Source organism: Chenopodium album, chromosome 25, assembly GCF_948465745.1.
Source record: "Chenopodium album chromosome 25, dcCheAlbu1.1, whole genome shotgun sequence".
In the NCBI taxonomy this organism is placed as follows: domain Eukaryota; kingdom Viridiplantae; phylum Streptophyta; class Magnoliopsida; order Caryophyllales; family Amaranthaceae; genus Chenopodium; species Chenopodium album.
The window spans coordinates 36,417,271-36,440,030 of NC_137858.1; the positions used below are offsets into that span (position 1 = coordinate 36,417,271).

Sequence of the window (22,760 nt, forward strand, 5' to 3'; positions counted from 1 at the left end):
TTATTGAGCTTTAAAGCATAAAAGTTCACAAAGTTCTGCCAGAGTTTTAGGCTAATTTCTGTCCATTTGAGCCTTGTATTAAGCCTTTATTTATAGGGAATGGGTGCGATTAAGGTTTTGAACATTCTGCCGCAGCAGGTGTCGCGCACATTTGTATGAGTTGTCGCGCACATTCAGTTGCGCTGCCCATGGCACCTCATCCAGTTGCGCGCGACACCTGCTGCGGCCGAATGTTCAAAACCCTAATATTACTCATTCCCTATAAATAGAGGCTTAATCCGAGGCTCAAACACACAGAATTAACCTAAAACTCTGGCAGAAAACTTGTGAACTTGTGCTACCAAACCCGGCCTCTTGTCCTAAACACTCAACCATTTTGATATTTTGTTACTACGGTGGAGGTTCCCGAACAAGAAGGAGTCCATAAGTGTTCTAAACGGGGATCTAGCAAAGAGAAGTGCTAAAATCCCAAACACTTAGATAAATCATCTTTACTATCTTGTTTAAAAGAACATTAATTAATTAGTGTTGCTTGATCACTTTAAAAGGTTTAATTAATCAATTCCATATAGTATATTGCCCTAAATAAGATTAGAATTGAATAATTAATTGTTGATTGGTCACTTAAGCCAAGGTGAATATTGTTTATTTCTTGTCCTTTTCACGAATTTGATTAAATAAAGAATAACAATGTTGCAATGTAATTCCTACGTGATTGATGCATGTAAATAAAATCAACTAACTTAGTTTTAGGTATCACGTTGCATATATTGTTTGGTGATGAAATTGTGAAAAACGAAGAGCTAGTAGAGGTTGCACTAAGGCTAGGATAGTGATTCCCCCCTAAAGGGAACGTTATTTTAGTACCCTCTCTCCCGAACTCATTTCTGGTCTATGTAGATCAATTTGGGCATGGGTAAGCTACGATTCGTGCTAATTATTCCATGAACTCCACATGGGAGAAAGGTATAAACGAGGTTTATAAGTTTCCTAAAACTCATTGGCGACTCCCTACTTGTTTCTAATAAAAAAGCGTGATGATATAATCAATTCTAATTTAAGATCCCCCAAGCAATCAGGAATTCAAATCCTAATATACCCTAACAAGTGTAAAGTCTTAGGATTTTAAAGGGCCATGTGCATCTAAGGAGAAGGATCCCCTTTGATGGGAACACCCTCCTTACAGTGGCGACTCCACTGGGGATTTAGAGGTTACAAGATTAGTTCTTAGTTATGGTCCAAGGTTTCCAACACTAGGTTGCCTATGGGTTGTAACAGGAATTAACTTGGATAATCTCTAGTTAAAGAGCGAGACTTGAACGCATAATATCTTCCTTTTGCACAAAAGTAAAAACCAAACAAGCAACATTGCATCATGCATAATCACAGCGCATTTCAACCTTTTGGGATTGACTCATTGACTAGGGGTTGCCAACACTAGGCTTCTATCCCGAAATCAATAACAATCATCCCACCCATATCGCCAACAAAATGTTGAGAGAACGACGTCATGAGTCAACACGTTGAGTGATTGATTTGTGCATCGTTTTTTAAGATTTGGTACCTTTGGACACCCAATCCTTTGACCTTAGAATGGCATTGTGTGAATCTTGGCTTATGAAATGCTTTATGTGATTATGTGATGACTATATGCGACGTGTTAGGATAGTCTTTTTTTTCTTTCTTTTTTTTTAGTTTGGTTAAGGTTCCCAATTACGAAGTTGTCTCTTCGTAATTTTGAGTCATATTCGAAGGGTAACATAAAAAAAATAAAAAAAATAAAATAAACGAAAAAAATGTTGACAAATATAAAAAAATAATAATAATAAAAAAGCGCTTGAATTAATTAAAAAAAATCTTACGAGATTTAGTAGGGGTTTTTTTATAGTAGGGGTTTAGATGATAATCAATTCACCCAAACATGCCTCATAAACATAAGCATATGAATTAAATCAATGTATAACCAAACAATTTCCATACAAGTGTTCCCTAAACATGAAACTAAGTTCTTTTCTTTTGGTACCTAAACATGATACTACTTACAACGAAGTAGACATGTACATACCTCGTGTAAACAATCCTTTGTGCCACTTTTAATTACTTAAAAGTCTCCTAGGTAATAATCACTTCCTAGAAAACAACCAACAACCATAAATTAATACTTAACCAAATTTCCAGCAATATAATTAGATTAAAAACTCCTTAAAACTTCCTTTAAAACATGTTTTTATGGTTAATTAATCATTATAAATAAAATAGGAATAAAAGCCCCAAACTAATTGATTATTAGAACCCTAAAATCTCAATTTAAATAAATTAGAACCCTAGCTTTTAAAATTTTAAAACCTGAAAATTATAACAACATTTATAATCTGAAATTTATAATCTTTTACCATAAAAATATAGATTTGATACTAATGTAATCAATATCAAACAATTAAAACTAAAACCCAAAACAATTAGATTAATAAACAAGATAGTATAACAAAATTTATAGAGAAATAAGGTAGGGGAGGCATCCATGGTGGTCGGCCGGGCTGCTGGTGGTTCGCTGGCGACCAGGGGGCGGTGCAGAGTCCGGCGGACGGCAGGTGGCCGGTGGGCTTAGGTGGCAGCAGTGGAAGTGAGAAAGTTCTCACGTGAAGGAGGAATAAGGGTAAAAAAAAGAAAGGAAAACAAATGAAAAATGAAAAAGAAAAATAAAAGAAAGGAAAGAAAAAAAAAAACAAAAGGGAAAGGAAAATACTAACCTTTTTTGTGTGGGGAAAATTTTGGGGATATATAGGGTATATATATGAGAGAGTGTGGTGTAGGGTAAGTAGTAAGATTGGGCCACATAAAATTAATGGGCCAATTAAGTAAGTCAAGTGAGTTTGGCTTTATTTGTTTGGACATGAATTATAGAATGAAGTTACATTTAATAATTGTACCAAAATAATTTTCGACCCAAAATAAAAATTTGAAACTTTTGAAATTAAATTCCGGAAAAATACAAATAAATTTTATAAATAAAATAAAATTTCATTTATAAAATATTTAAAAATACGGGGGATTACAGTTCACAAAGTTCTAACAGTTGGCGTGGTGTTCAATCCGAGTTGGCGTAGGTTAATCCAGGTCGCGTAGTCCTTACAGTTGCCAATTATGTTGAACTCCACGCCAACTGGGCGTTGACCGAACTGGGACTAATCCCACGCCAACTAGGTTGAACCAATGTCAACTTAGTGCACCCAATGCCAACTAGGAGGAACCTACGCCATTTGAATAGACTCTACGCCAACTAAGTGCACCCAACGCCAACTAGTAGGAACCTACTTCATTTGAATAGACTCTACGCCATTCTACTGCAACTAAGTGGAGCCGGGGAGGGAATTTGATGCTGCCTAGACTAAACTAATGAAGAAGTATGCTCTTATGCTCCTCTAACTTAGTGAGAAAGAAATGTATAACTAATAAATTGGCGTAGGTTAAACTCATGTTGGCGTGGGTTAAAGCCATTTTGGCGTAGGTGTTTTAGCAGTTGTTGTTGGTTTAACCGAGTTGGCGTGGGTTAAAGCCATTTCGGCGAAGGTTTAACCGAGTTGGCGTTGGGTAAATCCTGATGCCGTTTGGAACCATATATGACAATACTATCCTGTCACATATGTCCGTGGTAGGCTTGAGTTCACGAAATCGGTGCAAGTTGCGAACCGGTAAATTGACCGTTTTAGAGAAAATTGGATGGTTCCACCCACCCAATCGGACTCCTAGAGGGTATTAGGGACCATGATAAACATCTTAGCAATTTTTATTCTAGGCGACAAAAATTCAAAAAATTCCAAAATTGAAGGCAATTATCCACGCTTTTTAAGGAATTTTGGAAGTTACCGGGCCCGAAGGCGAAAAGTGTTAATACCATAGGGGATACATCTCATTGTCATATAATGTCGTTTGGAACCACATATGACCATTATATGTTGACATAAATGCCCTTGGTAAGCTTGAGTTCACGAAATCGGCATAAGTTGCAAACTGGTAAGTTGAACGTTTTAAAGCAAATTGGATGGTTGCACCCACCCAATTGGACTCTCCAAGGGTATTAGGGATCATGGTATAAAGCTCAGTAATTTTTTATTTTCGGGCAAAAAAATTCGAAAAATTCTAAAATTAAAGGCTTTTTGAGGAAATTTTAACCGGTGGCGAAAAGTATTGAGACCCTAAGGGACACGTCTTAAGGTCATATAATGTCGTTTGGAACCATATATGACAATAATATGTTGTCATAAATGTCCGTGGTAGGCTTGAGTTCACGAAATCGGTGCAAGTTGTGAATTGGTAAATTGACCGTTTTAAGCCAAATTGGATGGTTTCACCTACCCAATTGGACTTCCGGAGGGTATTAGCGGTCATGGTTAACATCTCAGTAATTTTTATTTCAAGGCAAAAAAAGGTCAAAAAATTCCAAAATTAAAGATTATTACCTACGCTTTTAAAGGAATTTTGGAGATTACGAGGCCCGGTTGCTAAAAGTGTTAAGGCCCTAGGGGATACATCTTAGGGTCATATAATGCCGGTTGGAACCATATATAACCATTACATGTTGCCATAATTGTTCGTGGTGGGTTTGAGTTCACGAAATCGGTGCCTGTCGCGAACGGATAAATTGACCGTTTTAAGGCAAATTGGATGGTTTCACCCACCCAATTGGACTCCCGGAAGGTATTAGGGATCATGGTAAACCTCTCAACAATTTTTATTTCTAGGCAAAAAAGGCTAAAAAGTTCCAAAATTAAAGGTTATTATTTACGCTTTTTGAGGAATTTTGGTGGTTACGGCCTTACGGGGCCCAGTGGCGAAAAGTGTTGAGACGTTATTGAATACATCTCAGGTTCATATATGCCGTTTGGAACCATATATGACCATTATATGTTGTCATAAATGTCCGTGGTAGGTTTGAGTTCACGAAATCGGTGCAAATTGTGAACTGGTAAAATTGACAGTTTTAAGGCAAATTGGATGGTTCCACCCACCCAATTGGACTCTCGGAGGGTATTAGGGACCATGGTAAACATCTCAGCAATTTTTATTTCCGGGCGAAAAAAGGTCAAAAAATTCCAACAATAAAGGCTATTATCCACGCTTTTTGAGGAATTTTGGAGGCTACGTGGCCCAGAGGCGAAAAGTGTTTTCACCCTAGGGGATAAATCTTAGGGTCATATAATGGCGTTTGGAACCATATATGACCATTATATGTTGCCATAAATGTCCGTGGTGGGTTCGTGTTTACGAAATCGGTGCAAGTTGCGAACGTGTAAATTAACCGTTTAAAGGCAAATTGGATGGTTTTACCAACCCAATTGGACCCCCTGAGGGTGTTAGGGATCATGGTAATTAAACATCTCTACAATTTTTATTTCTGGGCAAAAAAAGGTTAAAAATTAAAATTCCGAAATTGAAGGCTTATCCACGATTTTGAGAAACTTTGGAAGTTGCGGCGCCCGTTGGCGAAAAGTGTTGAAACCCTAGGAGATAAATCATAGGGTCATATAATGCCATTTGGAACCACATATAACCATGCATAGTATGTTGTCATGAATGTCCGTTGTAGGCTTCGGTTTCAAAATCGCCGCAAGTTGCGAATTGGTAAGTTGATCGTTTTAAGGAAATTTGGATGGCTCCACCCACCCAATTGGACTCCTGGAGGATATTAGGGACCATAGTAAAAATCTCAGCAACTTTTATTTTCTGGCGAAAAAAGGTCAAAAAATTCTAAAAATGAAGGCTTCCACGATTTTTTAGGAACTTTAGGTTGCGGGGCCCGGTGGTGAAAAGTTTTGATACCATTGGGGATACATCTCAAGGTCATATAATGCTGTTTGGAACCTATATATACATGACCATTATATGCTATCATTAATGTCCGTAGTAGGCTTGAGTTCACGAAATCGGCGCAAGTTGCGAACTGGAAAATTGACCGTTTTTTGGCAAATTGGATGGTTCCACTCACTCAATTGTACTCCCTTAGGGTATTAGGGACCATGGTAAATATCTTAGGAATTTTTATTTCCGGGCGAAAAAAGTCTAAAAATTCCAAAATTAAAGGCTATTATCCACGCTATTTATGGAATTTTTGAGTTTGCGGGGCTCGGTGGAGAAAAGTGTTGAGACCCTAGGGATACATTTTAGGGTCATATAATGCCGTTTGGAACCATATATGACCATAATATGCTGTCATAAATGTCCGTAGTAGGCTTCAGTTCACAAAATCGACGTAAGTTGCAAAATTGTAAATTGAACGTTTTAAGGCAAATTGGATGGTTCCACCCACCCAATTGGACTCGCGGAGGTTATTATGGACCATGGTAAACATCTCAGCAATTTTTATTTTTGGGCGAAAAATGTTCAAAAAATTCCAAAATTGAAAGCAATTATCCGCGCTTTTTGAGGAATTTTGGAGGTTACGGGGCTCGGTGGCGAATAGTATTGAGACCCCAGGGGATAAACCTTAGGGTCATATTATGTCGTTTGGAACCATAATATATGTCCATCAAATGCTGTCATAAATGTTCGTAGTAGGCTTGAGTTCACGAAATCGGTGCAACTTGCGAACTGGTAAATCGATTGTTTTAAGGTAAATTGGATGGTTCCAACCACCCAATTGGACTCCCGGAGCGTATTAGGTACCATGGTAAACATCTCAACAAAATTTTTTTTTGGGCGGTAAAAGGTCAAAAAATTCCAAAATTGAAGGCTATTATCCACGCTTTTTAAGAAAAATTTTGGAGGTTACATGGCCCGGAGACGAAAAGTGTTGATACCCCAGGGGATACATCTCATGGTCATATAATGCCTTTTGGAACCATATATGACCATTATATGTTGCCATAAATGTCTGTGGTAGGTTTGAATTCACGAAATCGGTGCACGTTGCGAACGATTAAATTGATCGTTTTAGGCAAATTGCATGGTTTCACCCACCCAATGGGACTCGCGGAGGGTATTAGCGACCATGGTAAACATCTCAACTATTTTTATTTCCGGGCGAAAAAAAGGTAAAAAAATATTTCAAAATTGAAGGCTATTATCCACGATTTTTGATGAATTTTGGAGGTTACGGAGCCCAGTGATGAAATGTTTTAAGAACCTAGGGGATAATTCTCAGGGTCATATAATGTCATTTGGAACCATATATGACCATTATATGTTGTCATAAATGTCCATGGTAGGTTTGAGTTCACGAAATCGGCGCAAGTTGTGAACTGGTAAATTGACCGTTTTAAAGCAAATTGGATGGTTTCACCCACCCAATTGGACCCCCAGAGGGTATTAGGGATCATGGTAAACATCTCTGCAATTTTTATTTCTGGGCAAAATAAGGTTAAAAAATTCAAAAATTGAAGGTTATTATCCACGATTTTGAGGAACTTTTGAAGTTGCGGCGCCCGTTGGCGAAAAGTGTTGAGACCCTAGGAGATAAATCATAGGGTCATATAATGCCATTCGGAACCACATATGACCATAATATGCTGTCATAAATGTCCGTGGTAGGCTTCGGTTTAAAAATCGGCGGAAGTTGCGAACTGGTAAATTGATCGTTTTAAGCCAAATTGGATGGTTCCCCCCACCTAATTGGACTCCCGGAGGGTATTAGGGACCATGGTAAACATCTCAGCAACTTTAATTTTCGGGCGAAAAAAGGTCAAAAAAATTCCAAAAATGAAGGCTTCCACGATTTTTGAGGAATTTTTTAGGTTGCGGGGCCCGATGGCGAAAAGTGTTGATACCATTGGTGATACATCTCAGGGTTATATAATGTTGTTTGGAACCATATATGACCATTATATGCTGTCATAAATGTCAGTAGTATGCTTGAGTTCACGAAATCGGCACAAGTTGCGAACTAGTAAATTGACCGTTTTATGGGAAATTAGATGGTTCCACCCACCCAATTGGACTCCCGTAGGATATTAGGGACCATGGTAAATATATCAGCAATTTTAATTTCCGGGCAAAAAAGGTCAAAAAAATTCCAAAATTGAAGGCTAATCCACGATTTTTAAGGAATTTTGGAGGTTACGAGGCCCGGAGGCGAAAAGTATTGATACCCCAGGGGATACATCTCAAGGTCATATAATGTCGTTTGGAACTATATATGACCATTATATGTTGCCATAAATGTCCATGGTAGGTTTGAGTTCACGAAATCGGTGCAAGTTGCGAACGATTAAATTGATCGTTTTAGGCAAATTAGATGGTTTCACCCACCCAATGGGACTCGCGGAGGGTTTTAGCGGCCATGGTAAACATCTCAACAATTTTTATTTCCAGGCGAAAAAAAGGTAAAAAAAATTCCAAAATTAAAGGTTATTATCCACGATTTTTGATGAATTTTGGAGGTTACGGGGCTTGGTGACGAAAAGTGTTAAGACCTTAGGGGATACTTCTCAGGGTCATATAATGCCGTTTGGAACCATATATGACCATTAGATGTTGTCCTAAATGTCCATGGTAGGTTTGAGTTCACGAAATCGTTGCAAGTTGTGAACTGGTAAATTGACCGTTTTAAGGCAAATTGGATTGTTTCACCCACCCAATTGGACTCCCGGAGGATATTAGGGACCATGGTAAACATCTCAGCAATTTTTATTTTCGGGCGAAAAAGTTCAAAAAATTCCAAAATTAAAGGCTATAATCCACGCTTTTTGAGGAATTTTGGAGGTTACGTGGCCCGCAGGCGAAAAGTGTTGATACCCTAGGGGATACATCTCAGGGTCATATAATGGAATTTGGAACAATATATGACTACTATATGTTACCATAAATGTCCGTGGTAGGCTTGAGTTGGAGCATACTTGCTTGTTCTTTAATCAAATTTCCTCTCCAGCTCGACCTCCTCCTCCCACTGTGCACCAAAGAACAAGCAAGTATGATTCTATGTGCCTCTAAGTTTATGAGGAAGAAATCTAATGTTGATTGAAGAAAAAAAAAACTTGAAATCTTCTGTCCCTTCCACTTCAAGGCCGAGGAGGCGACCCAGTTTAAGGAGACACAGAACCAAGAAATTGTTAAGAAAAGCTTTCCCATATCGAGTTAAAGCACACAAACATTTCCCTTAAACTTCTCGATATCATCAAATCAAGGATTATAGCATAAACTCGTAAACTTCCATTCCCCATTAGTCTTCATAAGCCCCAGCATCCCCCCTCGACCAAGCGATAAAACTACCACAACATTATTACTCAACATCATTAGAAAGTGGGTGCTTGTAGTACTGACTTGAACAAGTATGCATAAAATGTTTAAGAAATCTAAGGGTGGCGCTTCAGCTGCTGTTGTGGATTCTGGTTCAGTTGTCTCTAGTGCACAAAACCTTACTGGAGTGTTCAAGGCCATTCCTTCTTCTTCAACTCTAACACCTTACGCTCCTCCACCATTCTCTTATGGAGGGATAGCAAAGGAGAAAGACTGAGTATGCTCCACTTATGAACAAGTATGCATAAAATGTTGAAGGTTATGAGGATGAACACCTTTGTGGTGTGTTCAAGGCCATTCTGTACTGAATAAATCCCTATTATCTTAACCCTATTGACATAAGGGTGGCGCTTCAGCTGCTGCTGTGGATTCTGGTTCAGTAGTCTCTAATGCACAAAAGATTTTTGTGCACTAGAGACAACAAAGACCGGATTTGGGCACAATATAATAGGAAATCTTTGCTTATTCTATAAGATGGATTATAAATGAACAAAACATAACCCCTACTAATATCCTACCCCTACTACTATCCTACAACTAGACCTGTTCAATGGGTTAGGGGACCAGTTAAAGCCCTGGTCCAGCCCTTTTATAAAAGGGTTTAACCCATCCAACATTTAAATGTGGTGGGCTTTTAAAGGGCTATTAAATAATGGGTTTTTAAAGGGTTGGGTCTAAGTTAAAAAGGGCTGAAATTGGGTAACACTTAAGAGGCTTTTTGTATCCTAATTTTCTGTATTTTTCTAAAAATTCCTAACGTCAATTTTAAAATTCCCTATTTCCCCCAAATTATGAACCCTAAAAAAATTCCCAGATTATAATCTTCAAAAACTCCCAGATTATAGCTAATAAATTCCTTCTTCTTGCTCGCCGCTCTTAATCTTCAACTACCAATTTTTCCTGTATTAATTTCTAAATTCGTTTGTTTTTATGTCAATTTATGTGTTCTTGCTCGCCGCTCTTATTTATGTACGAATTGATTGATTTTGTGCTTGGATTTTAAACTATATAGCCAGACCATTCATTGATTAATCGAATAACATCAAACTTTTACCTACTTTTGCAGTTTTTTTTAACCATAAGTGAAGCTACTACAACATCAAATGCCGGTAAATGATGAAGTTGATGAATCTAATACCACCCGTAAGCGTAAAAGGAGTAGAAAATTTAAAGTTGGCGAGTAATGACGGAAGGAAAGAATGCAAAAGGTGAGCGAATCTCTATTTGTAAGCATTGTAAAGTGCAGTTAATTGCCCGCAATAACAGTGGCACATCTCATTTAATACGTCATTTGCTTGATGTGTGTAAAAAACGAACTAGTGGACTTCCACTTGGGGACGCGGTTGAGGATTAGGAAGAATTTGTTTTTGATATGAGTGAATTAAGAAAAGAGATTTTATTATATGTTGTTGAAGGTTCTCATTCTTTTTCGGCCGTAGAAGAAAAAAGGTTTTAGGCGGATGATGTTAAAGGCTAATTCTAAATTTAAACCATTTAGTCGAGCAACTTTAACTAGAGACCTTTTTTCTTTGTATGCCTCTTATAGAGAGAAAATAGTATCCTATATATGACAATAGTATCCTGTTATAAATGTTCGTGGTAGGCTTGAGTTCACGAAATCAGCGCTAGTTGCAAACCGGTAAATTGACTGTTTTAAGGCAAATTGGATAGTTCCACCCACCCAATTGGACTCCTATAAGGTATTAGGGACCATGGTAAACATCTTAGCAATTTTTATTTCTAGGCGAAACAAAGTCAAAAAATTCCAAAATTGAAGGCAATTATCCACGCTTTTTGAGAATTTGGCGAAGGCGAAAAGTGTTAATGCCCTAGTGGATATATCTCAGGATCATATTATGTCGTTTAGAAGCACATATGACCATTATATGTTATCATAAATGTCCGTGGTAAGCTTGAGTTCACAAAACGGCACAAGTTGCAAACTGGTAAGTTGACCGTTATAAGACAAATTGGATGGTTCCACCCACCCAATTGGACTCTCGGAGGGTATTAGGGACCATGATAAACATCTAAGCAATTTTTATTTTTGAGCGAAAAAAAGTCAAAAAATGAAGGCTATTATCCACGCTTTTTGAGGTTGCGGGGCCCGGTGGCGAAAAGTAGTGAGACCCTAAGGGATACATCTTAGGGTCATATAATGCCTTTTGGAACCATATATGACAATAATATGCTGTCATAAATGTCCGTGGTATGCTTGAGTTCACGAAATCGGTGCAAATTGCACCGTTTTAAGCCAAATTGGATTTTTTTACCCACCTAATTGAACTCTTGGAGGGTATTAGCGGCCATGGTTAACATCTCAAAAAAATTTATTTCCAGGCGAAAAAAGGTTAATAAATTCCAAAATTAAAGACTATTATTTATGTTTGAACCATATATTGCAGTTTTGGTTGGTTACAAGAAATATCGATATATGTTTGTCCATATTGATTCAGTCTTAGCTAGACTACCAACACTCATCACAGTATCACACAAAAACACCATAATTAAGAGACGGATGATACAAAAAAGTTATCCTTAATAATGCCATCTTAGCCAACCTCCGCTTGTAGCAACACTCATCACAAAAAAGCACATAAGAGATGGATAATACAAAAAGTTATCTCAGTAACACCTTCTTAGGCTTCTTAGCCCACCTCCCCCTTCCCTAATGAGTTTCATACCTAGGTTACCCCTGCGCTTGAGCACTGTCCCAACCACTAGAACAAGTGATGCTGCTGAATATTTCGGCAATTCGTTAAAAGAATGCCCAAAAGCCACTTTTACCACTGCTACATTGAATTCAGTACGTGGCAGTATGGCACATTAGATACAAAGCTGCAACTTGACAAGTAAGACTCCAAAATGGTCTTAACCTTCTTTCATATTTTGAAATTGGGCTTCCAACATTATACACGTATAAATGTGTAATATAATAGATGCTATACTGAAAATAAAATGGCTAGAGGCTATATATGCACAGGACATGGATGATAGTCTGGTTCCTAAGACTAGATGCACGGCTGTAAATGAACACCAGATTCTATACAACCCAGATTGGCTGGGAGCAAGGGGGAGGGGGAGGGAGGGACTTAAACTACAGAAGAATCATATGTTGATTCTAACATGGATATGTATGTTTTGTACAGGATGGTTTATTTTTACAGGGCCACTGGATACCTTTCCAGCAACTAAAATGCAGTATGTGGTCAGCTTGTTGAGGACTGCACTGACCACGATGAAAGGTTTAAAGATGCATCAAATATACAGGAAGAGCAAACCGTTGTCTTCCACAATTCTTCTCCGCTGTATTGCGAATTAGAAATCTGACTTTTCTGGTGAGCATGACTATGTAAGACCTGCAAAATTGGGAAGTATAGTATTGATAAGAACCAGCTGCCCCAAAAAATATCAAATATGACCATACATCTTCACCCCATTATAATAAAATGAAGAGAGAGCAGACGCAGCTCAGAAAGCAAGATGAGGTAAAGAATACACACACACACACACACACACAAAAAAAGAGTACCCTTTTAAGGGTCTTTAAATCCCAAGTTAAATTTTGATAATAACACCTTGAATTTAAGGAGGATACGAAGCTCTGAGAGTCGAGAATCTCCAGGCATCAAGATTGAAGAAAAATCACACACCCCATGCACTTGCACAAAAGCTTAGTTTTACCAGTTTAACTACGTATTTTTTACTTTACTTTATGCAAAAATGCTCTGTTGCTGCTCCTCTTCCCCCCCCCCCCCCCCCTCCTCTCTCCTCCCCCTTTCCCCGCGCCCCTTTTGTTCTTTTCTGGTAAAGATATAAAATACGGAAAAATAAAGGAGTAGCAAAGCAGAACCATGAGATAAACAAAGTAAGAGGAGCAAACAAAGAAGAAAAAAAAGGATGAAATAGGAATATGCCTCACAGGTGTGCCTCATGCAACTCAGCTGCCCATGGGTAGCTGCTCAAGGCATACCTTTTAGAGGAAAGCTAAGTTGAGTGCATAGGGAGAGAAAAAGCTGTACCTCTAGAATGCATAAAGATAAGGCTAGATCTGAAGCCTGCAAATCAAGTAGCAGAACTGCAATTCTCGCTGCAAGCTAAGGATAGCTGCAGACACAATAAAACAAATTTAGTTAAAATATAATGTGAAATATCCAAGATGCCAAGCATAGATATAAGACCACAATTCTTGCCTGAATTAGTCTTCTCACCCAGTTGCTTGGTCAGAACCACTACTTTGAATGAACTGAGGAGAATGACCAGCGACCATAAATTGAGGTTGTCCAGGAACTGGGGAAACTACACCTGAAAAGAGAATCCACCTGAGCAATTAATGATTCTCAATATTACTACAATCCCTTATACTCTGCACACAAGATGAAATGAAGGACCTTTTACATATAAACATGCATTGGACTATTACTAGTCATAATTAAAATTCTTGAAATTTCAAGCGACACCAATAGCGAGCACATTTTCTATTCGCTTGCCAACTGCAACCGCTAAGTCACTTCAACAGCATGACTCCCAATTTACCCAATTCAAAAAAAAAAAAAAAGGATCAGCATCGGCCATGAATTTATAATCATGATACCAACAACTAGGGTTTGTTTGGCATGTTTTTTGTTTTCATTTTTTTTTTTGAAAAAAAAAAAAAACCAAGGAAATAAGAAAAAGATGTTTCCACTTTTCTGTTGTCAGTTTTCAAAATTATTATGACTTTGATAAGTTTGCCTGCTTTTTGTTTCATTATATGACATATATCATATGAGTTTGAAAAACAAAAAAAACCAAAAAACCGAAAACCACAGCGATGCCAAACGAACCCTAAGTTTATAAAGCTTTTGTCTCTATTTTACAACCAACAAGTAACAAGACAAACACTAGTTTATCATAGAAATACATCTTATACACCTAAGGTGATGAGATATTTCAACCAACGATAGTAATACACGTATTTAATCTTATAAATTATGAGGGAAAATCAGCCCTTATAATGAAAGGTAAAATCTTATATACACATTTAACCAACATAAAACTCAAATGTAGACAGAATAGTTTCAACACTAATTATTCTTGCAGTTTTAAGCCTTGTGATTATTTTCTTAGCAAGGGCTCGATCCTTAGCAGGCTTTAGTCAACCAAGAATAGAAAGTTTAAGCCATAGAACTAAATTACAAAAGCTGAGGACTAACTACGATTCTTTTTTGTAATAAATACGAAATAAAAGAAAAGTTTGCAAACATAATGACAATGTCTCAGGAATCAGAATCCCATAATTCATTAAAACAAGACATTCCAAAAACCAAAAGCATATAGCACTAATACTAACAGTTTGTAAAGCAAATGAAACACGTTTCGGTAGAAACAAAGAATTACTTTTAATGGGGAGAAAATTGCCTGGATGGTACGATGATTGAATGGGAATAGAGGATGTCATAGCATTAACACTAGGACCACCAAATTGCACAACTTGGTGGCTTGGCATGGGATAAGTCTGCACAGGGCTGTAACTACCACCTTGAACTGATTGGGCCAACTGTCCATATGGATACATGGGTGCACCTGGTGTTCCAGGAACACCATACAGCTGAAGGTACTGTTGACCCATATAAGGGTTGTAAAGGCCCTGTAGAAAAAATCAGAGTAAGGATAAGACAAAACATTGAACAAAACTTCCATTGAAATTTTCATTCTGAGGCATTTACCTGTGCATATGCATATTCAGGCCCAAATGGCTGAAACCTGTCAAAAATTAAAATGTTACAAACACACTTTCCTTACGAGAGAGGAGATAGCAAGAACACGAGAAAGCATACATTAGCAAAACCAATTGCCATGATTTATAATCTGCTTAAAACAAAAAGAAACATACAACAGGTCTACTATACTGCCAAAAAAAAAAAACAGGTCTACTACATCCATCTTTCATGATACTTTTTTTTTTGGTAGGTACATGGTGGGCCACCCTTCTGAAGACCTACCTCAGGAATGCCACTAGGGAGAAATGACCAGAGGGAAGGAGAGAATGAGGAGCCAAAACATGAGTAGAATGGACCTAGGGGAAAGGCAAATGTGTTGCCAATCCAACTAACTACACTCCTCTCTTCTTTTGTGATCAACACTATAAGTAAAACATGCAAAAAAGGCTGCAATGCTGAAAGTAGCCATTGATAGGTAAGAAATAACCCACCCATACATATTGTACACATATCCTTGCTGGTAGTTGTATGGAACAGCCTGTTGATAGCCAACACCTCCCATTGGTGCACGTGGATTGCCGATATAAGGGCTAGGTGACCTTAATCGTCCTATTAGATGTTTCCATCAGAAACCAAACAAAGACACAAACAAGATTAGATTGAAAAAAATTATATGGTCTGTATCACAAAAAGAACACCATCCCCATGATACAGCATACACAGCATAGTGATCACATAACATTAAACAAATACCTTATGCGCACAAACATAACTAAAAGCTCGCCATGGAAGCAGGAAAATATACACACTATTCATTTCATGAGACTGTTGTCAAACCTATCTAGTTATAATTCATGAAAGTAGTTTTTAAGATCCCATAACACCTCCACCCCATGAGTCATACTACAGAAGAAAGTCATTAGGCTCAAACCAAAGCACCTAAATCAATCCTTAAAAGCACACCTCTAAAGCACCTTCAGTTGTTCTCCCCTCCCAAAACCAAGCCAATCCACCTGCATATGGCACATCGGAAAACAGAGCATAACCAAAATGCCCCATCATAATAAGAATAAAACTAGACCATAAAGCATCAGACACCTCTCCATGAAGAGATGAGAGCCTGTTTTGCAACATCTTAACAGACAAAACAATTATTACTAATTAGGCAACAAATCTCCATCAGGACGCTGCACCAGCAAATTACTTGGACTAATCCAAAAAAGGGCTGAACCTTTATAAGAATCTCCACCTTCCAAATGAAGTCGGAAACAAGGAAAATTGATGCTTAGAACTAGTGTTTGGAAAAAAAAATACTTAAAAAAAATTATTACCAGAAGTCCATAATAATAAACAAGCAAGCTCTACAATGAACTTTCCTCGAAAGAGAGGCTACATACTTGATTCCCTTAGCCTACATTCCAGGTTTCATGATAATATGAGGCCTTTTGAACTATGAAATGTGAGATCAGAGTGTTACATATGATAGAGAAAGGAAAAAAGAGGGCACAAGAATCCTCCAAAAACACCGCAGTAGATTAAGGATTACTCACTAAAAATTCAAACAGGGAAACTAAAAAAAGAATTACTTTGAAACAAACTTCCATGAGAATAAACAGGATAATCCACTGCAAGGCAAAGTATCCCAATAACTCATGATTAGACTAAAATCTAAACCCCTTTAGGTGCCCAAGAGGGACGAATTCCAAAGGCGAAGTCTAAGGCAATTCAACATCACGCTACCAAAACCTAGACCCCTTTCCTCCTTTGGCCAACATACAAAATCTTAAGCTAACATATGATCCCTCTTATACCAATCTACCCCTACCCCACCCCCCAAACTGATAAAAATAAATAAATAAATGCCCTTATGATCCTAAATTTATAGCCACAAGAATTAATACATGATACATCAATACACAAAGATAGTAAAGAAGTTATACTCAACAAAGATCCTTCTGAGCCACACAAAAAAAACTAGGCAACCCTCTACCCATACACTTCTTAGAGAATGTCTCAATTACCACATCCCATAAAGAAAGATGCATAGAGTTCGCCCCTTAAGGAACCCCGCTGTGTTCAAATGACCCACCCATGAGACAAGAATAGATACATCACCCTATAGATACAGGACTTACGACTTAATGAGTTTTATGCGGCTTCTAGAGATGGGCACAAAAGGCTAGAGCAAGTAGGAACATTCGCTAACTAAAGAGTAAAGATATAACCCAAAAAAAAGTGAATAGATCACCATATACTCCACATATTTATAAACATCCACTAACCTCCTATAGGTCAACAACCACTGCACAATATACTTTCTCTATTTCTCAATACATTCATCATTTTGAGTTTCACACTCGCCAACACATTACTTTGACCCTATGTTACTCCGACACCTAGTTGTTCGTCAAGTGTCCGGTGTTGGATCCTCCGACACGACACCCAAATATATAGTAGCCTTATATAAAATTTTATAAAATTTGAAGTGTCAAAGGATCCAACACCGTGTCTGACACGACACCCAAATATCTGACCCTTTACAACTTTAATTACACATTTGAAAAGCTATAAAATTGATATTTTGAAAATATACATTGAGATTAAACTAACAACAATTAAAACAATGACTTATCACATAGTAATAAAATAGGAAATAAGTTAGTATACAAATAGTGTTCAAACACAAAAGGGGCAAGTACTCAGAAAAGGAACAAATTTCTACCCGGCTAGCCCCCCCTCCCCACACAACTTGCCAAGAAAGCGTTTTACTAACTACATAAACCACGCTTCCCCCTAAACAACACACAATCGAAAGGCATCCTAAAGTATGTGGTCTCTAGTGATCCAAAACCATTAGACTTCAAAAGCCTATCTATAAACCTGCTAACAAACCGGGTCATAAATCCAATTTCAATATTACCCCCCCCCCAAATACCTCCTAACATATTCAGCCACCTTGTTTGCAACTATAATTGCTTCCAAAATTTGATGACCCTTGGCAAACACATTCAATCAATCAATCAATCAAAGCCTTAATCCCAAAAGTGGGGTCGGCTAACATGAACCAAATTTGATTATTCCATGTAGTCATCAACATAAATCTTTCTCCTCAATCCCTTACGATCCAAAGCTTCATCCTCATGTAAATCCATGCACTTCATATCCTTCCTAACTCCTTCCAACCAAGTCATTTTTGGTCTCCCTTTCCCTCATTTAATCCCTCCATGGTCCCACTCTTCCACTCATCGCACCGGTGCACCCTCGGGTCTCCGTCTTACATGTCCTAACCAACATGCGCATTTCCGTAACCTCCATCTTTTTAATATGCTCTTTCTTTGAAGCAAACACATTATTGTTCGAAAATGCAAACCCAAAAGAATTTGTTTAAACCTTTGAAATGATTTTTATACACACTAGTCAGCTGACTACTTATGGGCTGAAAGTCTCTCACATTCTAATACTTTCCTTTAGCGATCAACTTACAAGGAAAGAGTTTCAACTTCAATCCTCTTGGCTTCTTTTAAACATAAAAGCATAATTCTGACACTAAAAAGATAAAGTTTGCTCAAAAGACCAGAATTCATCTAAAAGTTACTTGCTCGTGAAAACTCGCTAGCAACACTCAACAATAAAGATGTTGATAATCAATATCCTTGTACTTAATTCTACACAATCAGTAGCTATCAAGTATAGGCTAAATGTATAGAACATCATTTTACAGAATTCAAATCTTTTCAAAGCAGGCAACTATCAAATGCAAAAAAAGGTTCACCCAAGTTTCATTACATTTCTTGAAGCATTCACATGCCCTGAATGCTCAGAACACCCGGAAACACCAGTCCAGAGAGACAATGAAGACATTTCATGTTCTAAATTGACTAGGATCCATTGAAAATCAGTTTTAGAACAAACTTGTATCTCACACAAATTATTTAATATCCACCCAAAAAGGAACCTTAAAACATGTTGCCACCCTTTTCTCTCTTTTGACTCTATGTCAAAAATTCCACATAGGTCTTAGCTACTAAGCTAATTTTGGAGAATATCAAAGTCTCAGCAGTCTATCAAATTAGTGAAAAAGATAGGTTCAGGCGCAAGCCCTGAATAGGTTCAATGCAATTGCATGTTAAGCTTGAGCCTGAGAGGGAGAAAGACAGAAAAAGGAAGGGAGGGGGGTTGCTTTGTGGGTCGGCCAAAAAAAGGAACTATGTACGTCATTCAGTCACTAAATACAGTAGCATATGATCTATGTAAGAGATTGTAAATAAAAGATGCGTTCTTCTTGAAATATCACACCAAATATCAATTAATTTTAAACAAACTTATTAATTTTACTTGCCTGTTACCTACTCTTCTAAGAGTTTTGTTTCCGTTCTATTTCCATTAATCTCTTTGTTCCCATTTTCAATCTCTGATGTATGTACACAACTGATAATAGCCAGCAAAACAAGCGACCAGTTTGCCACGCCAATGCTACTGTAAACAAGTAAAGTGTGGTCTACTATTCTAGCACGAGCATTGGAATTTTGCAACACCCATTGGCTCAAAGAAGGACTAAACTTTATTTATATGTAAAGTAAAGATATAGAAATCTTACCAATATGAAGGAGGGTATTGTAAATCTTAAAAACTAAGCATATATTCAGGGACGAAGCCAGGATTTTCAAGTCCTAGGGGCCGGACTTGTTAATAGATAATTGAAAAAAAAAAAAAAAAAAAAAAATTGTACTAATATCTTATTGTTACTAAAAAAAAGAGTTAAATTTTACTCTATGGTTTTTCATAATAGCAAAATCATCAATAAAGATTCAACACTAAAATTTACCGCAATCTCTTATTAACTTTTCTTTATAAAAAAAATCTAGTATTTTTTATTTCTTGATATCAATACAAAAACAATAATTATCAAATTAAATTGCATATAACCCTAAAAATTTGATATTTCATATTAAATGTAAGCAATTAGCCTAAAGTTCCATTCAATTGACAAAAAATTAGCCAAATTTATTAAATAAATAAATATATTAATCTTTATTTAAAAAAACCCATGCCCAAGTTGAATAAGCAAAGCCTTAATAAAAAAAATATGTTAGGGATAGGATTCGAACCCAGCTCCCTCATGAAAAAACACAACTCCTTAACCAACATACCAAGCCTTATTTACTAAAATTTATGTGTCTTTAATAGTATATGTAATAATTTTAGGGGGGGCCATAGTATTGAAAACATGGACTGCAATTTTGGGCCGGGAGGCCGGGCCTCCACCAGCCCCCCCATCCCTTCACCCCTGCATATATTATATAGTCGATCACTCAATCTTCCCTTGGAAAACCACGAGCACTATCCTAATGAAAGCCAACAAACTTAACTAGCCCGCTATAGTGATCTGACAACAGAGAAGCAAAACTAGGCAATGGGTTTTACATATAACTATATTCAAGCACAATTTCACAACTATCACATGATCTCCAACTCAGCTAAACAAGGACAAAACAAGTTGTCAAGAACAATAAAGTCGGTCCCTGGATATCCAAAGCAACCAGAGTTTTCTACACTAATTACAGCTGCATTCACCTGTCTATCCAACTCTACCTCTTTGGGAGCATGCTAGTTGATGCTGGTATAACATGCAAACAATTAAACAATGAAGACCGCGAGGAAAAATATACTAATCACAGCTCAATTACCACCCAACACAATACATATTCAAAACTCAAAAATCCCATGCTAAGTAAAATTCAACTGATAGGAATAAGCTTTTGAAGCAGAGAGAAGAATGAAATGGACAATGGTTTGTAAAAGCCACATGACACAAACAAGATATCCTACAAAACCTGCAGAAAAAAGCAAAAATACCAAATGAAAGGGCAGGTCGAGGTCGTCCAAGTGAAGCTAAATTACAATTGGCACGCCGCCCATCAATTATAGGCGTTGGGTCTGCACAAGCTCTCCTTGCAGATTCCGGGTCCCGAAAAGTCACCTATACCCTCCATAGGAAGCACACAAAATCACAAGCACAGTCACTTCACAATTTTACTCATTTATCATGTAATTTTACTTATAAATATACATGCTGGCCAATTTAGTCTTATAATTTTACTCCGACCTTTCCACTTTAATCGGCCACATTCGATCATAACACAATTATACAGAAGGATAGAGAAATACTCACAAAACCATAACCCTTGGAACGACCAGTATTCTTATCAGTGATAACAACAGCTTCAAGAATCTCCCCAAAATGCTCGAAATACCGGCGCATCGTCTCGCTTTGAGTCTCCCAAGCAAGACCTCCAACAAACACCTTCGTGTAGGTGGTATCTCCGAACTGCGAATTCAAATATGGAAAACCCGAACTTGACCCCGATCCGGGTCGACCCGGAATCGGCTGATATGCCATCAATTTTTTGTAATTGATTGATTGATCACCAGAATAATTTCACCCAGATGATATAATTATTCAAAAAAAAAAACTAAAAGCTGAAAAATTCAAAATAAGAAGAAACAAAACCCTAGAAAAACCCTAGAAATCCCCGGAAGAAAGGGGAGAAAATATCCAATGAAAGCAGAAGGTGGGTAATAAGGGGATGAATCAAAATTATGATTTTAGAAGAAAAAGCAGATGACTTTTAATAATTAGAGGAGACAGAAAAAGGGAAAATTTGAATTATTAAAGAGAAAAAGAATACTTGTTAACAAGAGATGGGACAGGGGAGAAAGAAGGAAAAAAGCAAACCCTAAAAATGGAGTCAAACAAAGTCAAAAGAGAGAGAAAAGTTTCAGAGGAAGAAGAAGAATATGATTTGAAATATATTTACAGAGAAATAGAGGATATACACAAGAGAAAGAGAAGAGAAGAGGAGAGAGAAAGTGTTGAGGAATTATGAAAATGGTAGAAATGGAGAAGATGGAAGGAGAAGTGGGACCCAAACTCGCAACTTCCAGGTTGTTTGTTTTTTTTTTACCGGGAAAATTTGGTGTTATTGTGGCGGGCAAATTGAAGCCCAGGTAGTTAGTTCACTTGCTTTTTGAGCTGGGCGTGGACCGGGTTGACACGAGTTTCAATAAAAACGCTATACAAACGTTTATTTAGGGTTTGTTCTCGTACGATTATTTTCACTTCAGCTCCTAATTTTCTTCTCTTATAAAATATTCAGTTGAGCTCAGCTGAGTTCAGTCAATGAGAACATACCCTTAAAATGTACTCCCTCTACTTTGGAATAATTAAAACGTTCTATAGATAAAAGTAGGACTACATAGAAACGAATAGAGTATTAGGCGCTGCTCATTTCACTTTTAAAAATTAATATTCTGTAAAAAAAAATAAATTCAGTTCAGTAAAAATCAGTAACTCTAAAAAAGAAAATAATTTTAGTTTAGCAAAAATAAGGTGAAGTGAACATAATCTTATTTGACCAATTTACAAAAAAGAAATGGTAATATAATTAGGGAGTTTGCTAACATGACACAACCCAACACGACATAACACGTGAATCTAATTGTGCATGAATTTCGTTAATGAATACCAAGCTTGGTATATCATCCCTATTTCTTGGCCATAAGTATGAACATGAAAATCGATACTCCGTATTATACAGCCCGATTCATGCCCAACTCTCGTTGTAATTGTCTTGTTGTGTCTAATAAAATAAAGTAAGCAAGTAGGACAAAATTGAATTAAATAATTTGATGAAATAAAGTGGAGAGAGAAAGAATGAGATTGATGGTGATGATGTGATGTGTGACGGCAGACACTTAGCCACTAAGAATAGGGAAATTCGTCCGGTTGTTGAGTTTGTGATTATCATCCAAATTCCCATATTCCGT

General features: G+C 37.3%; 1 protein-coding gene across 4 annotated transcripts; it reads right to left on the reverse strand.

The window, feature by feature from the left end:
• Positions 1–11,673: 11,673 nt before the first annotated feature.
• Positions 11,674–21,904, reverse strand: LOC145614869 (putative RNA-binding protein ARP1). Of its 4 annotated transcripts, none has more exons than XM_081669937.1 (8): positions 21,106–21,904; positions 20,790–20,913; positions 15,425–15,542; positions 14,940–14,976; positions 14,632–14,860; positions 13,443–13,536; positions 13,254–13,338; positions 11,674–12,590 (listed from the first exon to the last, which is right to left on the reverse strand). In XM_081669937.1, the coding sequence occupies exons 1-7, from the start codon at positions 21,331–21,333 to the stop codon at positions 13,329–13,331; spliced, it is 840 nt and encodes a 279-aa protein (XP_081526063.1). In that variant the 5' UTR covers positions 21,334–21,904; the 3' UTR covers positions 11,674–12,590; positions 13,254–13,328. The 4 variants fall into 4 exon arrangements, with proteins under 4 accessions (XP_081526063.1, XP_081526061.1, XP_081526064.1 ...); XM_081669935.1 differs by having other exon boundaries at positions 14,611–14,860; XM_081669938.1 differs by having other exon boundaries at positions 11,676–12,590; positions 13,425–13,536.
• Between the last annotated feature and the right edge of the window lie 856 nt (positions 21,905–22,760).

What these genes read in the sequence shown, in the direction of transcription:
- LOC145614869 (XM_081669935.1), bottom strand. Translation starts at nt 21,333, where the DNA reads ATGGCATATCAGCCGATTCCGGGTCGACCCGGATCGGGGTCAAGTTCG. An exon ending in TCGACCTGCCCTTTCATTTG is followed by an intron (nt 15,543 to 20,789) that starts GTATTTTTGCTT and finishes AACATCTAATAG; the next exon opens with GACGATTAAGGTCACCTAGC. An exon ending in TATGTGTACAATATGTATGG is followed by an intron (nt 14,977 to 15,424) that starts GTGGGTTATTTC and finishes AATTTTTGACAG; the next exon opens with GTTTCAGCCATTTGGGCCTG.